General features: G+C 40.8%; 1 protein-coding gene across 1 annotated transcript in view; it reads left to right on the top strand.

Moving 5' to 3' along the window:
• Positions 1-16,750, top strand: part of TMEM241 (transmembrane protein 241) — a 533,877-nt gene that overhangs the window by 115,319 nt on the left and 401,808 nt on the right. The window contains exons 5-6 of the mRNA XM_069220019.1: positions 4,027-4,104; positions 11,427-11,452. Coding sequence (XP_069076120.1) covers positions 4,027-4,104; positions 11,427-11,452 — 104 coding nt within the window. The remainder of the gene's footprint in view (positions 1-4,026; positions 4,105-11,426; positions 11,453-16,750) is intronic.

Genomic DNA, 16,750 nt, shown 5'->3' with positions numbered 1-16,750 from the left:
TGGCAATGAAAATGAATTTCAACGTTTATAAATTCTTTGAATTAGGAAAAAGGATGAAAAATCATTAAAAGACCAAACGTCATAAATACATGTACCCAAACACAAATTCAAACATATATTGACAAACATGTATTATCAAAAGCCTGTTATATCACAAGTAGTTTGCCATTGTTCTCCTCATTTGAATACAATGTGGTTATATCCGTAAATTATATTATAATCCACTTGTGTATGATGGTTGTACTCAAAAACACATTTCAGGTTCTATAGACATTTCATCCTAAATCGTAGAGAAATGTGTTCCACAATCCTTTACAGGTATATTAGATCGTCCTTACAACCTCGCAATATATCAAAAAGGTCGACGCGTTTCATCCCCTTCATATTCGGGCCTCATCAGGACTAATGGAGACAACAATGCCTATTCAACATAAACAAGACCAAAATTATAAATTAAAAATTAAAAACAATCTGTAATTCCTCCACCATCTACATACTAATTAAAAAAGAGATGCTAGTTCAAAGTGGAGAAAAAGGAAAAAGAAGAGTGGAATCCCTACAGTGAGTTACCAAATCCACCACACCACATAGATATCAAAGTGGTTCTCATGCTCTATTCATGTAAGAATAAGTATAGGCACCTTTTACGCGGCTCATTGTGTTTCTAAATTAACTATATAGTGATCAAACAAAGTGCCTCCAACTAAAAAAAATCAAAAGTCTTTACCTTTTATTCACTGCTCAACTCACTTCCGCAATCTGTGCTTTAAACTTCTGAAAATAGTATTTATGTAATATTGAGTCAACCAGTGTATATCTTTCAACGTTATTTTGTCCCATAATTTAAGCGTTCTATACGTACTTACTGCTTAGCCACTGATTCTTAAAAAGATAACAAAAACTCTCTTGCAAGAGGCGTCAGGGTGCCGCACTCTGGCGTATTTGCTCCGAGGCAGCAGGGCTGGATGAATCACTAACTTCTAATCCCTGCGCACAGGCCGTTGCAGGAGCTACTTCAAAAACGCCAATGCGCGGTTGTGGAGCCTAACCGCATTCGTGGGAAAGCACGCTAGAAAGTTGTGGCCATATTGCGAGGAGACTTTTACATTGTAAAATATGGCCGCCATCTTGAAACCGGTTTACATGACACAACTATGAAGTTATCGTGCCTTAAATAATTTATTCAGCAGTAAACAAACTACCTACTACGAAAAACCTTGCATTGACTTGCTGCTTTGGAAATGTACATGATGAATTAATATGTGACCAAATTGTAATGCAATGCTTCATATTCAAGCATTCAGTGTAGTCTTTGGGCAAAAGGTGAATCACTGCTACAGGAAACTATTGACTTTGTTAAAAGGGAGGTAGAAGGTAATGATGATAAAGACATGCTTAACAAGATAAACCCTGGAAAAAAGTTTCCCAAACGGATTCCATAAAGAAAGTTCCAGGTCAGGAATAATTAAACAGTAAGAAAAAAATGAACTTGCATTTAACTATTTGAAGATGCTTTTGGTGTGGTAACACTGATCACTGTGCTACCAAGAAAAAGTGTCCAACACGCAGTCAACAGTTTTCAGGTTGTAAAATAATAGGGTACTTTTACAAGGTTTTCTGGAAAAAGAAGCACAATGACATTACATTATTGACCGAAGAGGACTCTGATATCGAAGATGCGGAAGAGGATGACATGAATATATGTGTTTTAAGCATTTAATCTAATACTGGGGTATTGAATATTGAGAGTGTTAAGACAATCCAATGTGTGAAATAATGTGTTTTAGTGGGGTAAAAATATCTATTGCAGCAGATTCAGGTTCACCCTATACCATTGTCATTTTAGATGTTTGGGCAGACAACATAAGGACATTATGTGGAACCACCCGACCTTTCTCTGCATAGTTTCTCAGGAAAGACTATTGACATTGTGGACTTTGGAAGGTTAATATTTGGTTATAAGAAGACGGAGGGTGAATGTAAATTGTCTGTTTCAAAGAAAGACTGTTTTGGAATGGAGAGACCAGAGTTATTTAAGTATGATGCTAGATCCTAGTAGTGCTGAATCTGTGCTTATTCTTCAAACTGAAAATGAATTTGATTCACCAACCTTGACCTTGCGCCCTAAGGTACTTACAGGAAAAATTGGGAAGCTTAAAAGATTTCAACATATGATAGTTTTAAAGGAAGATGCAGTACTGTGTGTCCTTAAAGCTGGAACTGTTCCCATCTCTATTCAAGATGAAGTTTCAAAGGAGCTAAACAAATTGCAGGCTGTTGATATTATTAAACCAATAGAATCATCAGACTGGATTTCTCCATTAGTTGTGGCAAGACGCTTCAATGGGAAGCTGAGATTGTGTGTTGACCTTAGTGATTTATATAGGAACATTTTGGTTGATCAGTATCTCTACCAAAAATAAATGAGATGCCCTTGACTAAAGGTATAAAATGGTTCACTTCTATCAATCTGAGGGCTGTGTACCATCAAGTTCCATTTCATCCAAATACTAGGAGTTTAACCGGTTTTGTTACTCCATTTGGATGTTTCCAGCTTGTTTGAGTATCATTTGGTCTGGCATCTGCAGCACCCTTGTTTCAGAGTCGAATGTGTGTGTTATTCAAAGGAGTCTACAGAATAATTTCTTGCAGGATGATATCTTGGTAATTGATAAGATAAGATCTGAACTTGATTCAAAACCTTCTCAGGAGCTTGGTATGTTGGAGAAGAAGGGTCTTACTGCAGAGTGCAGAAAATGTAAATTTGCTGGAAAAAACATTTCATACCTAGGCAATAAGGTGAGTGGGAGGGCTATTAAACCTAAAACGAAACGTGTGTAGACTTTAAGAGATTCACCATTCCCAATAAGTAAGGATGATATGACATCGTTACCAGAACTTGCAAATATTTTTCCAAGTTCATAGATAATCTTTCCAGCAAAACATAACACATACAGTAACTATGTAAAGTTAAGAATACATTTGTTTTGGTCTAAGGTGTGTCAGGAAGACTTTTGAATAGTGTTTTTTTAAGTGTGGGATGTTTGCAGGGCTCCTCCTTTGCAAGGCTTGAATGAATCCTGCACTAAAGTGGTCACAGTAGGAGTGAATAAAAATACCAATGTGAAGAAAATGTGAATAATAAACTGAATAAACCTCCAGAAAATACAAGATATACGTCAAAAACCTTGACCTGCAGTACTTTCCAAAAGTCAACACAATTCTCAAGAGGTATCATTTTGGGAGGAGAGCTCAAGAATCGATGAATAAGTAGATGTGATGAATCTGGCAAAGTTAGCACCCTCATGCAAATTGAGGAGCGCAAGAGACAAAAGACTTTGTGATTATTTCATGTTGGGCTGAATTATAGAAGAAGAAAGAGATGAGCTATGGTATGTTACATGTGTGAATGAAAAGGTGTTTGCTCGTCACACGCAAATAGACTTCCCTGCGGTATTCAGTTCACGGATGGTTTAGGCTGTTTGAAGGCTTATGTGCATTAAATTCAACTAAAGCATGCAGAGCCCAAAACCTGTAAAGTACATGGTGTGCTAGTTGTGCTGAGGCAAGCCATGCAGTATGAGTTAGAACATTTGCTGACAGAAGGGATCATTGAAGAGGCTGGGGCAACTGATTGGCTGTGGCACGCAAGTCCAGTGGAGATATAAGATTATGCATACCACCTGCTATTCTATTGATAGGACCTCCCTGGGGTGAAGTACTTGCTATGTCATCTCATGCTGGGTTGAAGAGGTAGAATAATATATTGTTACTGGACTCTTTATATAGTCAGGAGTGGTCCTCGAAAACTGGAGAAAAGCATGCAGTGTTCTATTACAGTTGGAAGTCACTGGTGGTGAAATGAATAGTGATTAGTGAAAAGGGGCTATGTTGAAGCCTGTGGCCAGTGCACATGTGCGTCATTATGTACTGTATGCAGTCTGTTTCTGGAGACACAAGGCATGAGGTGATCGCCTACGAATTTACATGTGCTGACTCATCTTTGCTATCCTTCTTCCCTGACAGCCAATCCCTGTGTTCTTTACCTTGCACAATGCAGCAGATGTGCTATCATGTGGAATCCAGAGGTGCACGCTGAAAGAGGTACCGTAACCATCCTATAAAAAGTATATCACCTGATTTGAAGGTTAAACATTATATTTAGCTGTTTTGCAGCACATCTGAGGCCCTGATTGTGAGTTAAGGGTTAAATGTATATACCTATGCAAGCAGGAGTTCACACAGAGATTGGAATTGTGAGTTGGCCAAATCTTTTGAAATTTGTGGAGGGGAAAATATGGCAGACAAAAAAAGGCAAAACATGCAGAATTCCCTGTTAAATGCCCCATTTCCGAGAGAAAATTTGGAACTGTAGGTATTTACTACACCTTGTTAACAGCTCAACCTCTTATATTGATATTTAGTGGGTGTTGTAAATTCCTCAATCTTTATTCCTTTCCTCATAATCAGGGTCCTAGTCGTTGCTGCATGACCATGTCGTGCTGCAGATATGACTCGCTGGCCTACAGTTTAATTTAGTCCTTTGGATAATTCTTTTCTGAGCTAACATGGCAGACTATCCAAGAAGTACAGTGCAGGTTATTTGAGAAATTACCTACATTCACAAGCATATTACCACACCTTTCTGTAATGTTTCAAAGAATAGGCCTTAGTATGTTCCACCTTACTTTTCAATTGTTGTGATCTCATGATTTACTGTGTTTCAAGCTCCTACTCTTTAAATGCATGGATGTAAAATAGAGGGCACCCCTCTTGCCCTCCATTTAGAAGTTCTGTTCACTTTCTGTAATTTTATTCTCTGCCCCTTCGGTACTCCCTGAGCAGCATATCTGAGGCCATTGAATCGCTTGGCAAAGCCAGTAGGCCTGGCCCTGGCAAGCATGCAAGTGTTTTTATCTGTTTTTTTGTGTCAGCATATACATTGGGTGTTAAATAGTTTAAAAGTCATAAAAGTAATATAAGTATGCTGCTATCTAAATGTGTTGTGCATGTGCTTACAAAAAAAGTGAAAAATGGAATGAAAGTACAGATTGGCCCGCCAGCCGTGGCACTGAAGTGGACTGCTTTTTAGGCATGTGCACAGGCAAAATACCATCACCTACACTGAAAAGAGCCAATGGTTGAAGTGAGCTTACCCATAACCCCATGCTGTTTGCTGTGATGGGCATCAAGGTCACCAGAACCCTCCTCCTTCTTACATTAGAAGATTCCTCTTCACCATCTGTGACCTTTTACCCACCAATCATTGGTTTGTCCTCTTGCAGACCCTTCTAAGTCTGTGGCTTGGGGAGACAAGCTGTGATAACTGTTGGATACTGATTTCCTCACAAAACCATTGCTTGGGCTCACTCTCTCTCAGAGCTGTCAACATCCTGTGCCAGATTCCTTAATTGCCTTAGCTTCGAACTTAGTGCTGGTATAGTTCCAGCAGCACCAAAACTATAAACCTTCTTCCCACTGACCCATCACTGTAACTTTTTTTCTGGAAACGGGCATCCAGAATGTCAGTTTGTTCATTCTTCTTTATTGCTACCCTGGAGGCGTTTCCATACTGCCCCAAGGTCTTGGCAAATCATTGGGTTAAATTTTTGTAAGATAGCAATGACATTCATTTTAACATCTTTCCATACTTAAATGACAGTGGTAATCTCAATCAATAACCATCCCACTAAAGAAATTGGTGCTTCAGAAATGTTTCATTTTGAATGCCCCCTCCATTCACCTAATATTTATAAATTACTTTCAGGTGCTTGTAGAAATGGATAGAGGTGTTTTTGTTGCTTGCCTTTCACTTGCATCTGATAATTCAGCTGTGGGGTGGTTTGACTCTTTACTTAATATTTATCTGCTCCCTCTTGTAATCCTCATGTATTTTACTGGAACCATGCCATTTTCTGTTGGATGCACCTCTGTGGGCCAGCGTCTCTCTTTCAAGCTTCAACAATTATTCATTGATGTCTAATTTATCATTCTTCAGTGCTGCTTTGTTGTGGCAACATTGCTGCCAATCAGACATCAGAAGTCACACTGACAGCCAGTAGATGCAATAGACTAAAAATTGATGGTTTTCTGAAAATGGCTTATATGCCTACAAATAGTGCAACTGCAAGTTATGTGACCGTAGCTTGTGACACTCCCAGTTTCTTGTGAAAGATTTAGAAAGGCTTTACCTGGATGCTCAGAGGGGTGGGGATTTCAGCTCAATTGTGGCAGTCATTCAGATGCCAGCAAAATCCCTGCTTGATGTGTCCTTTTACCATCTAAAGGCTTCTGCTTAGCTTAAGGAAGGGAAGTCATTTGAACACTGAGTTCTGCGTGAGGAACTGGAAGGAGAAGGGGTTCAAGAGACTTAGAAATTGGGTCTCTAGTTGGCAGCGGGATGCACCCTGTCCAAGGAGGGACTATAATCCTAGTCAGGGTAAGTCAGATACACAACCTAAATTAACCTGTGCTCTCCCTCTGACAGTTTGGCACATAGCAGGCTTGCTTAACTTAGAATGCAATGTGTAAAGTATTTTTGCAACACTTAAAAACAGTGACACAGTGAAAGGCAGCACAAAAAGACTCAACACCACTTTAGCAAAATAGAGCATATTTATCTGAGTAAAACAGGACCAAACATCCAATAAGTAGATCCTGAGTTATGTCATTTTAAAGATTTAGGTGAAAATAGCACATAGAAGTGCAAAGCGTCTACTGGGTTTATCTGGTCGCTCTACAGGGGCTTATGTAGCCCTTTGTTTGGAGAGAGGCACAGCCCTATTGCGGTGTAAGTGAGGTAGTGCTAAGCTCCACTCCCCCCATCAAGCCAGTTAATGGGCTATTAAGACCCATTAGTCACACCTAAACTCACATTGTGTGTGACTGTCTAGAGGGAACACAAAAAGTTCAACGTCCGCCAACCTTCAGACATGTATTCAGAGACAGGGAGAGGCACAGAATATTTAAAGTAAGAAAATGCCAACTTGTAAAAGTAACACAAAAGGATGATGGACGGAGTGCTGAAAATTTTCAACCACTCACCCCCAGTCACAGATCTGGGTTTAATCCATTGTTCTTTTGCTCACCAGGTAAGGCTAAGGCTAGTGAGGGAGAGCTCTGAGATGCTCTTGAGAGGGAGCAGAAAAAACTAGAAATTTTCCCTAAGGTGAAATGAACACAATGGTATGGTGATGAGTCCTGGCACTATGCAGCGAGTTACAACTGATGGACCTTAGTAGGACAGAAAACACTCTTGCATGGGTCAAAGAAAGTTAGTATGTAAAGGTCAATAGGGCAGCAAGGATGTTGGTAACTAGACGGGAACACAAGCATTCATACGATCATTTAAGCAATTGAGAGGAGCCTCTACCAAAGGAACCGGAAAAACTTACAGCATTCTACCAATTCTATTAGGAACCTTATTTGGGAGATTCAAAAGAACCTTCCCACAATAGTGGATTATCTTAGAAGAAGTCTCCTGGAGATCCTTGATGAAGATCATTGAAACTGTTTGGAATATTCAGTCACTTCTGAGGAAATAATACTGGCCACTAAGACCCTCCAGGTGGGGGACAGTCCCAGGGCAGGACGGGTTCCTCCAATCATTTTATAAAGAATACTGGCCAGGCACAATAGGCATCCCGACTGGGGTGTTCATTAATACTGCAGATAACCTCCATGATCAACTGTTTCTGATGGTAGAAATGCAACCTAGTGAGAATGTTGGGGCGGATTGGACCAGAGCCCGGTGGAGATTCATGGTGCATTCTGTCCGGCATTGTATGCCCAGCATCTGGCATTTCCAACAAGTATTTAAACAGTCTTTATATGAGTGGCATTAGGTTGTTGCTCTCCAGCACCCATGAGGTCCAGTGTATACTCACATTGTTTCGTCTGAAACAGTTTCCCAAATTTTCTAGATGATTTTGGGGATCAGTATTCTGGTCTTTTAGGGACATCAGTTCCTCTTTCAGGATTTTCGTTCCTCCTCACTGCTGTACCACATCTCTTCTAAAGAGTATACTCTCTCTCCCAGGTCATTTAAGTCTCAGTTAAGCTCCCGGAGTTTGTTTCGGATCATTATGGAGCATGGTGAGGGCCTCCCTCAAAACGTGAACAAGGTCTGCCATGCATTGTTTCTCAGTTGGGGTAACTAAATTTGCCTTGTCTGTTGCCAGTGGGTGCTTGGTGCGATGGTCAGCTTTGCAATGCCACTTTCTGTGCCACTGGTTTCTGGAAAGGTTCTTTTAGAACTTGACTTTGGTCGTGGCCATTGTAGTATGGTGGTTCTTTTCGCAGCTGAGCACAGTTTCATTTTTTTACAGCGTTAAACTCTTTTAGTGCCCTTCAGGTCAAGACTCAACTGATTGTTACTTTCTACTCCATTGGCACCCATTAGCCACCTGAGGTTCCCTCCTGGTGCAAGCCCCAGCTCAGCAGTCTAGATAGCAGAGGGGAAGAGGAGCCCAGAAACATTTTCACTCACCAGACCAGTTTATCCCAGAAGCCTCTCAGCATGCCCCCCGTGGAAGTACTTTAGGCTGTAACCCTGCTTTCTTCGCTTACTCCTTTGACTGGGGACCGATGGCAGGATGAAATAGCTCTCCCGATCTGTTTGGGCCACAATGGACCGAGCAGGGTCTCTCTCTACACCAGGGTGCCCTCTGAGATGCAGATTGGATACCTCCCGAGAGCTCAGAGCCCTACCGTCAGGATCTGCTGAACCCACTTCTCTCCACCTTATAATCACTGTCTGGGGCAGGCATCATCCAGAGTCACCACTCGGTTCACTTGGGAAAATCTCTGTGCATCTATCACACCAGAAAGTGAAGGAGCTGGCAACACCGACTTTCCTCACCTATCAAATCTCTCATGGAGACTCCCTTCTTGGCCACTACCCTCGCATACTGCTCACCGCAGCTTGACAAGTCACCACAAAGTTGTAGGGATCCTGGAGAAAAGGCATTTTCAGATCTCCTCCAGAAGCTACATCATTTCTCATCTTGAGTCTAGGATGGCAGCTATGAATTTATGAAACACTGGCAATCTCGATCTAGGGTAGAAATGTGTGTATCAATCATTGTCATCTTGATCATGCCCTGTCACAGAGAATTTTAAAGAAAGCACTTGCGCATTTGGTGGACATTATGAACAATTAAACAAGGATAGTAAATCCCTATCTCAACCAAAGGCTAGTTCTAGTCTCTTATCAGAACTCAAACAGCATAATTTACCAAAGTGCTTACATTACTGAGGGAACATGTTTTTTTCATAAATAGAGGGAAGTCCCACCAGTGCAGGGAATAGAATTTTTGGCATACTGGTGCCCGGTTCAGGACAGAACAATCACATCCAGCTGTCAGAACATTCACTTTTACATCTGTGTCTCAGTCTGCAGTAGGATTTGTTAGCAACACCTTTTCTTATGGTTTCATAGTGTCACCTTCACTTGAGGCTCATAGTCCATTAAGTTCTACAATTCTGGAGTTCTTTCAGTTCGCTTGTGTTAGATCCTATCATTATTTTACCTGGGGTATGAAATGACCTAGGCTGGTGGTCCACTTCAGATATTCCTGCCAGAAGATGTTTTCCTACTTTTATGTACCTGTCAAGTCATAACAACTGATGCCAGTACTCAGGGACTGATCACTTACAGCCGAGGTCTGGCGTCAGACTGAAGAGACCAGACAGGAGTCTAGTGGGCGATAGAGAGGTTCCTGTGACACCTTGGGGGATCATCAGTGATACTTCTAATGGCCAACACTACCACAAACACTCTTGTCAATGTGAGTGGGCAGGATCCAGTGAAATAGATTAAGAGGATAACAAATGTTAGTTTCTTGGAAGAAGAAATTGTTTTCTCTTTTGGCAGTGCTTGGTCAAGGATAAAGCAAGTCGGCTCTCTGATGCACGTTTCTCACTTTTTAGGACCTTCTTTGTCCATTCACGTCCCACATGGTCTGGCCTTCCTTTTTTGGATCTCTTAGCCTTCTGGCAAACTGCATTCCGTACTTGTCTTTGTTCCTGGTTACTGTACTTCTCAGGTTGGCTTCAAGCACTGTTTAGCACGGGCCACCAGGTCTTCTGATTGCACTTTGTCCTGTCCCACTTACACCAAAAGCCCTGATGCAGCCAAATATATTGCTTGTAAAGGTCACAGTTACAGCATATTTTTAGTGAAAATGTCATGGTCCATTTCCCCTTTCCATCACCTTTCTGTAACAGAATAATCAGTTATTTTCTTAGTTCCAAACCTATTGCAGTCAGCGGTTCGTCAGAGCCCCAAACACCCCAACAGGACAGTGATGTTTCACCTCTGCAATTTCCTTTTATTTAATTTTAGCCTAGAAGTTGTGGTTTTCTTTTGTCGAAATTACTTATCTCATCTACTACTTAAGGGAAGACAACAAAGTAGTAATTAGCTCGTCTGGAACCTCCTTTCCAGATGTACATAGAGGATGTTCAGCTTATGGGCAGAAGCACAGTGGGTATCCATCACAAGAAATTACAAGAAACCCAGTTGGGATGCACCTTCAATATTTTCTCTTCATTATAGATTGCATGCAGCATTTGGAACTTCTGTCTTTGGTCCCCCTTGTTTGAACTTCAACAACCTAATTTTGCTTTTATTCAGTGCACATATTTTTGCACGGTTCTGTGTCATGATTTAGTTAAGAAATTTCTGGTCAGAGGCCCTTTTTGAGCAAGAACGATATATAAAGAAATCGCTCACTTACTGATGATCGCCATCACTCCAGGGTCCGCCTTCCTTGGCCCATTCCTTGCGCCCTACGTTAGGACAGAGGGAGGAGTTTGTCCAACAGGAATTAGTAGCTTGTGAGCTATGGGAGAGGTGTTGTGATAGAAATTGGCTAACTTGAGCAAATGTAAAATACCCAAGGAGTGCTTGTTGGAGTGGTAAATACGTCATTCAGTAAGAAATGGAAAGAGAAGATGGACTCAAAAGTACTGAAGATTGTTGATCAGTAATCGGATAAAACCTCCCATTTGTGGAGCACTGCTGCCTTCCTTCGGGGGCTAACTATCAAGTTTCCCAGGTCCGTGCTTCAGTAGCTCCTTCAGTCCAAGTATTTCCTTGCGTTCTGTGACATAGGGAACTGAATGTATAGTGGAATCATTGGGGTTTTCACGCAGGAGAATGCAAAGAAAAAACCTGGACTGGATGAGCTACTCGCTTGCTTCGAGAACTGGTACACTTGAGGGCTGCCAAGAATTTACTTTTGGTAGAATTGAAATAACCAGTGTCCGTAGCCTTTGAATTATGCGAGAAGCGATGGAGCCGAAACAGAAGACGGATGTGTTATTGAGTAATTTCCCAAAAGTCTTGCTTTTTAATGATGCTTCTTCTAGTGTTTGAACTCTAAATAGTAACATGCGTTTATGTTTTTTGTTTATTTCAATAGCAAGTGTGCCCCGCCAGAGTATGGAGGTAAGAGGCTTCCAATTGTTGGAGCACTTCCTTTTTAACTATAGCTCAAATTGTTCTTTTCATACAAAATAGAGATATTTTTCCGTGGTGAAAGGTTTAAACAGTGTAGTGGCGTGAAGTAAATGGATGAATTAGCTAGTGCTGGCTAGGCTTTCCTTCTCACTGGTTTTCCTTTTTTGCAGCATGCAAGATGGTGTAACACGAAACTTGTGGTGTGACACTGGCCGTGTGCCGGGGAAACTATCCGGCTTAAATATGTCCTCTTGGCATTTGCGATGGAAAGCACATAGCTGCAAAAAAAGCAGATTGTTCTAAAAGGCACGATCCTGTTTATTGATGTTATACTCACTTCAAGAAGTTATGTTAATCTACATTTGTGGTTGTAAGAATGTGATACTCGGCACAGGAAATGAGGCAGGAGAAGGTGCAATATGAAAATTAAAGCAGTCTCAAATCTGGCTTCTTCAAATGTAAACCAGACGAACTGTACAATCAAACTCTAGTTAAAAGGTGTGCCATTGCAATCCTTGGCCAGTCATTTTGGATTTTTGCCTAATTTTGCATAAAATTCCATGGACGTGTGTGAAAACATTGCCAACGCTCCCATAAGGCGACAAGACCACATTCAGCCTCAGATCACCTCCTCTGGCTGGTGGTGTTAGAATGCGGGAAAAGTCCCAAAATGTGTTTTATTTTAATTAGGAGATCGGAATCACCACAAAGGTAAAATTGTACTTTGCACAGGGCACACAAAATCCTTGCACTATTTGTTCTTTAAAATCCGCCCTTCTCTCGTGCACGAGTCCTCTCTAACTAGTCATACGAGTTAAGATGACATCTTTATCAAGCTTGAGGCTATTTTTGTGAATACGGCGATAACTTTTCAGCTTAGTATTTCCACCAGCTTTAGAGTTTGGGGGCACAACAAACATGTTTGCACAGGTATCCAGACGTATGAGCGCTTTTGTTTTTCCCCAGCCTTTTTTCTGGCAGGAACTATACACTGGATTACTGTGAAGAAATGAGATATAAATCTGTGGTAGTACAAAACTCTGCCGCAATACACAAACCCCTAATTTTTCATTGTACCAAAGCAGTCTAAGTGATGCCCAGTGTGCAGCTTTGATGTGACATCAGTTTGCAGCATTTACAACAGCCTGCTGTGGAGTATGTTCGCATTCAGATAAGCAAAACTGTCTGAATGAACTTTTATTTGCATTGCTACTCATCGTTCATTGGTCGGTTAAATACAACTGGCCCTTTGACTGTCCTAGTGTTCAGCAAGTGGTCTTTTGCTGTGGAGGCACTTCATCTGCTGACTACTAATCATTACTGTTGGCTTTTTTGGCACCACCTGCCCATGTTAACTCTCCTGCCAAGCTTTGGCTGTTACCTCCATGTAAGTGGGATTGTTCTGCCATTCTGTAAACACCAGAAATCTATGTTTCTTGACATCCTCCAAGACCAAAAATGATATTCCGCGTCCGCTTTCACCATCGAGTTGTGATGACAGCTCCCACCACCTAGAAGTGACATTTTGTAACAGTCTGTTCACAGCAAAGTAGAGAAGGAGGTTTAATGGTTTGCGGTAAATCCTCCATACGATACTAGAAAGCATACAGGAATATTGCAAACCTAAACACTTGCCTGGAAGTCCCTCAGCTTTCCAGAGACAAAGTCCTCTCTAAGGACATGGAACCCTAAATCGCCATTGATGGCATGTTTCATCACTGGAATCACTCCTTGTTTGGAGTAGGCATATCACTAGTCGGAGTGCGCCCATAAGTAGCACTTATGAACTCATATATTTACGAGTCCATCAGAGAAAGAAAAACTAGCTTTGCCAATTTTGGGTGGCAGTCATCCTGTGGTTAAGAATAGCTAAGGGTTCCCTTATTCACCTTTATCTCAGTTGCCCCGGAAAGATTAAAAGCAAGAAAGTGACATTTGGTGAACACTTGTAGATCCCTAAGTCTGTTTGTCAATATGTTTCAGCCACAACCATAATCCCAAAATGGGTCTATGGCCTTTGTCGGGACCCCGGGACCTCTATAGGCGGCACTACTTTCTCTAGTCTAATACATATGTGTATGATGGTTAGGGTGAAAGTGATAACTGAAATAAACAAAATGAAGTGGTTATTTAACACTCGCTATTAGATCATTTCAATGCAAGATTGACCAGAAAAATGGTAACGAAACAATGACTAAGCAGGCACGTCTGCTCACTAGTAATATAAATGCAACGCCACCTCTTTGTGAGGTAGTGGAAATTATCAGAATGCAAAACGAATACCCAGTGACAACACTGCACACAACAGTGCAAAGGAGGAAGATGCCAGGCCTGATGAGAAAAGGAGGTCAAGTTGAATAATCTTGACCCTAAGAAACACATGCTCATTGCGTCATAAGGGAACATCGTAAGCTTACCCTCTGTTGTCAAACAGTGTAGATAATTAATTGAATAGTGTTTATAAATAATCTGCAATGTTCAGTGTAATAAACCTCACGAAAATCATCCACTGATTTTCATTTCTTATCATGTTTCCTTTGTGACGACATAACTCAGTGTTACTTAGTGTAATGAAGATCCCATTTTACCTCCTTTCCAAGTCATAGGGCATTGAAAAAGAGGCTAGCTTGCTATCTTGGTGAAAGTTCCAAATTTCAAACTAGCGAAAAATTCTTGCTCTAAGTTGAGTTAAACAGATCCCTGCAGTGAAGACCTTGTCATACTCCTAAGTAGAGAAATAGCAAGGGCAAAAACTAATATGGCCTTTATTTTAAAGAATGAAAAAAGGGCAGGCTGATTAGAGGGGCAAGCCGGGAATAAACTAAGGCATGAGAGGAACGTAAGAGTTAGACTGGAATGGTGATCTATTCGATATAAAACTGAAGACAGAGTCCTCAAAAGGTTATATAACAAATGGGTAAAGAGTGGGTTATGAAAGTGGTAGAAACCTGTGAAAGATACGCTTGTAACAGGAACCGCTTACGCATTTTTAGTAATGGTGTTTCAAGGGTGTGAAGGGTACTTAAAAAGGAATATATGAAAATCAGTTTAATAATTACTCATACCCAAGTATCATGTGCCTACCCTCACAGCATCAGCTCTTCCTCTGGGTCCAGGAGATGCAAACAGATAGTGTTCAGTGATGTCTACAAGCAGCTGGGGAAAGAGACCTCAACTCCGAAGTTGACATGGTCTAACTCTGGCTCCCACAGGTCTCCTCACAACAGCTGCTCCTGAAAATGTGCAGTACTGCATCTGCTCTCCACAGGCAGTTGTCATTCTCGCACAAGACAACACAGCAGCTCATCTTCTTGAGTCCTTTGGTGTAAGCTTACTTTCAGCTTAGAGTGGGAATAGCTCAAGGACCGTGCTGTCCATCTTGAGCACCAAGTACGTTTGGTTCCTATACCCAGGTCTTGCATGAGAATATTGGGGAAGTGTATTTAGTTTCACTCTGTAGTATGCTGCAGTGGATCAAGGGTATTCAGTGGTGTTTGTAGTTCGTGCGAAGAATGCATAATTTGACAAAATAATTTGACCACAATATAACTCAAAAATTGTAACTTTATGATGAGGCCTCAAATATAACTCTAAAAGAGAGAGGCACGCCTGCCCTTTCTTATTTAGCATTGTCTACAATTTCTGAGTGGTCATGCCTGAAACGATAGCTCAAAGGTTTAGGAAATAACTACAGAGAGTTACAGTGTTCTCCAAAATTGTGAAGGAAAGGGTCGGGTTCCCGTGATGTTCAGGACAAAGCTTGCAAGAGGACTTTATGATAGAAAATGTCCTTCTACAAACATCAATACTTCTCAGGGTGCTTCTGCTGTAACAAGTGGGATAACAGGCAGGGATTTACAATGCTTTCTAGAATTTATTACTGTAGTAGTTCTTGTCTCAGCCTCCATAAGTTATTTTTGGCCCATCCGCTATGTGTACACTGTGCCAGTTGGACTCAAGTTATCACATTTCACCAATATTTAAATTCCTTAGTTGATCAGAAGCCCCAAATTAAATTTCAGCCATATAACTTTACTTGGTTCACAGAACATTCCAGCAGACCAGGCTACTCTTCTTGATCAAGAAATGCCATTACTCCTCCTCCTTCAACCCACCCAGATCAGCAGAATCCTTTATTTGACTAACTTAATTTGCTTGGTCTGAGTATGATAATGGGCGCTTTATTCCCTGTCAAATCCCAAACTTTAGAATCCTGCTGCGCTCTGAGCCTGCTCACTTCTTCATCTGTCAGGGTTGAAGACATGCTCTTTAAACAGTAATGTCCATGCAGCCTCTTGTGGTCAACAGTAAACTAACCCAGTAAACAGGTTAAGTTGAAACAGTCTTTGTAGTAGAAGTAACAAATGATACGATATTGGTTATGACATAGAACAGCAAGATGTACATGCATTACAGTTTAGACCTTCAGATAGTAAGGTCATCACAAAGCTTGAGGTAGAGCATATTGGTAGTGTACTGAGACTATTATATTGCATCAAAGAAATAGTATAAGCTTGAGATAGATTATGCTAAATATTATTGTCAATGAAAGTATATTTCAATTGATAGTATTATATTGGATTTATTTGATAATGTGCCTGTGACTGTCGGATGTGATATTGCCTAAGCCTGTAACGCTCCACTTGTATGTCTTTTAACTAGAAGAATTAATTTATTAATCTGTATTCTGAAGTTAGCTGCAAGAGAATGTACAATTTTCCCTGAGGTGTTGAGATTTCAGAAACTTTTGGATAGCAGACCAAATTCGGATTAAATGATAGATACGTTTATTTGTATTCATTTTGTAAAAAACAATTGGGGAAATTGAACGGAGTTAGAAATCTGTTAGGGGGGCTGGATATCTACACCTGGCCAATAAAGCATATGTATTAGCTTCACTCCTGTGAGGTGATAATAAAAACTGAAAATTCGGACTAGGTTTCATCACAGATTTCTGAAGTTTTTTCTTTAAATCAGCAAATCGATATAGTAATCACATGCCCAGGTGGTAAGGTGTTCACACATGTCTCTGTGTTAAGGTGGTGACACAGGAAAAGCAACTGAAGAAAAATGATATTCAGTTATTGGACCAAATGCTTTTGCTCACCATTTCATCAGTAATGATTAATTGGTACCAAGCACCTAAACTCTCTAGCCATATTTGATGGATCTGTTGCATATACGGAAGCGATCGGTATGTGTTGGGTAGTACAGAATTATTAAGCAGCACGCCACACATTGAGATGTATCAAACTGACAAATTCAAAGTGCCAAGCATTCATTGTG

This window comes from Pleurodeles waltl, chromosome 2_2 (assembly GCF_031143425.1).
Source record: "Pleurodeles waltl isolate 20211129_DDA chromosome 2_2, aPleWal1.hap1.20221129, whole genome shotgun sequence".
Lineage (NCBI taxonomy): Eukaryota > Metazoa > Chordata > Amphibia > Caudata > Salamandridae > Pleurodeles > Pleurodeles waltl.
The sequence above is the reverse complement of the archived record's forward strand: the minus strand, read 5'-3'. Positions and strand labels throughout refer to the sequence as shown.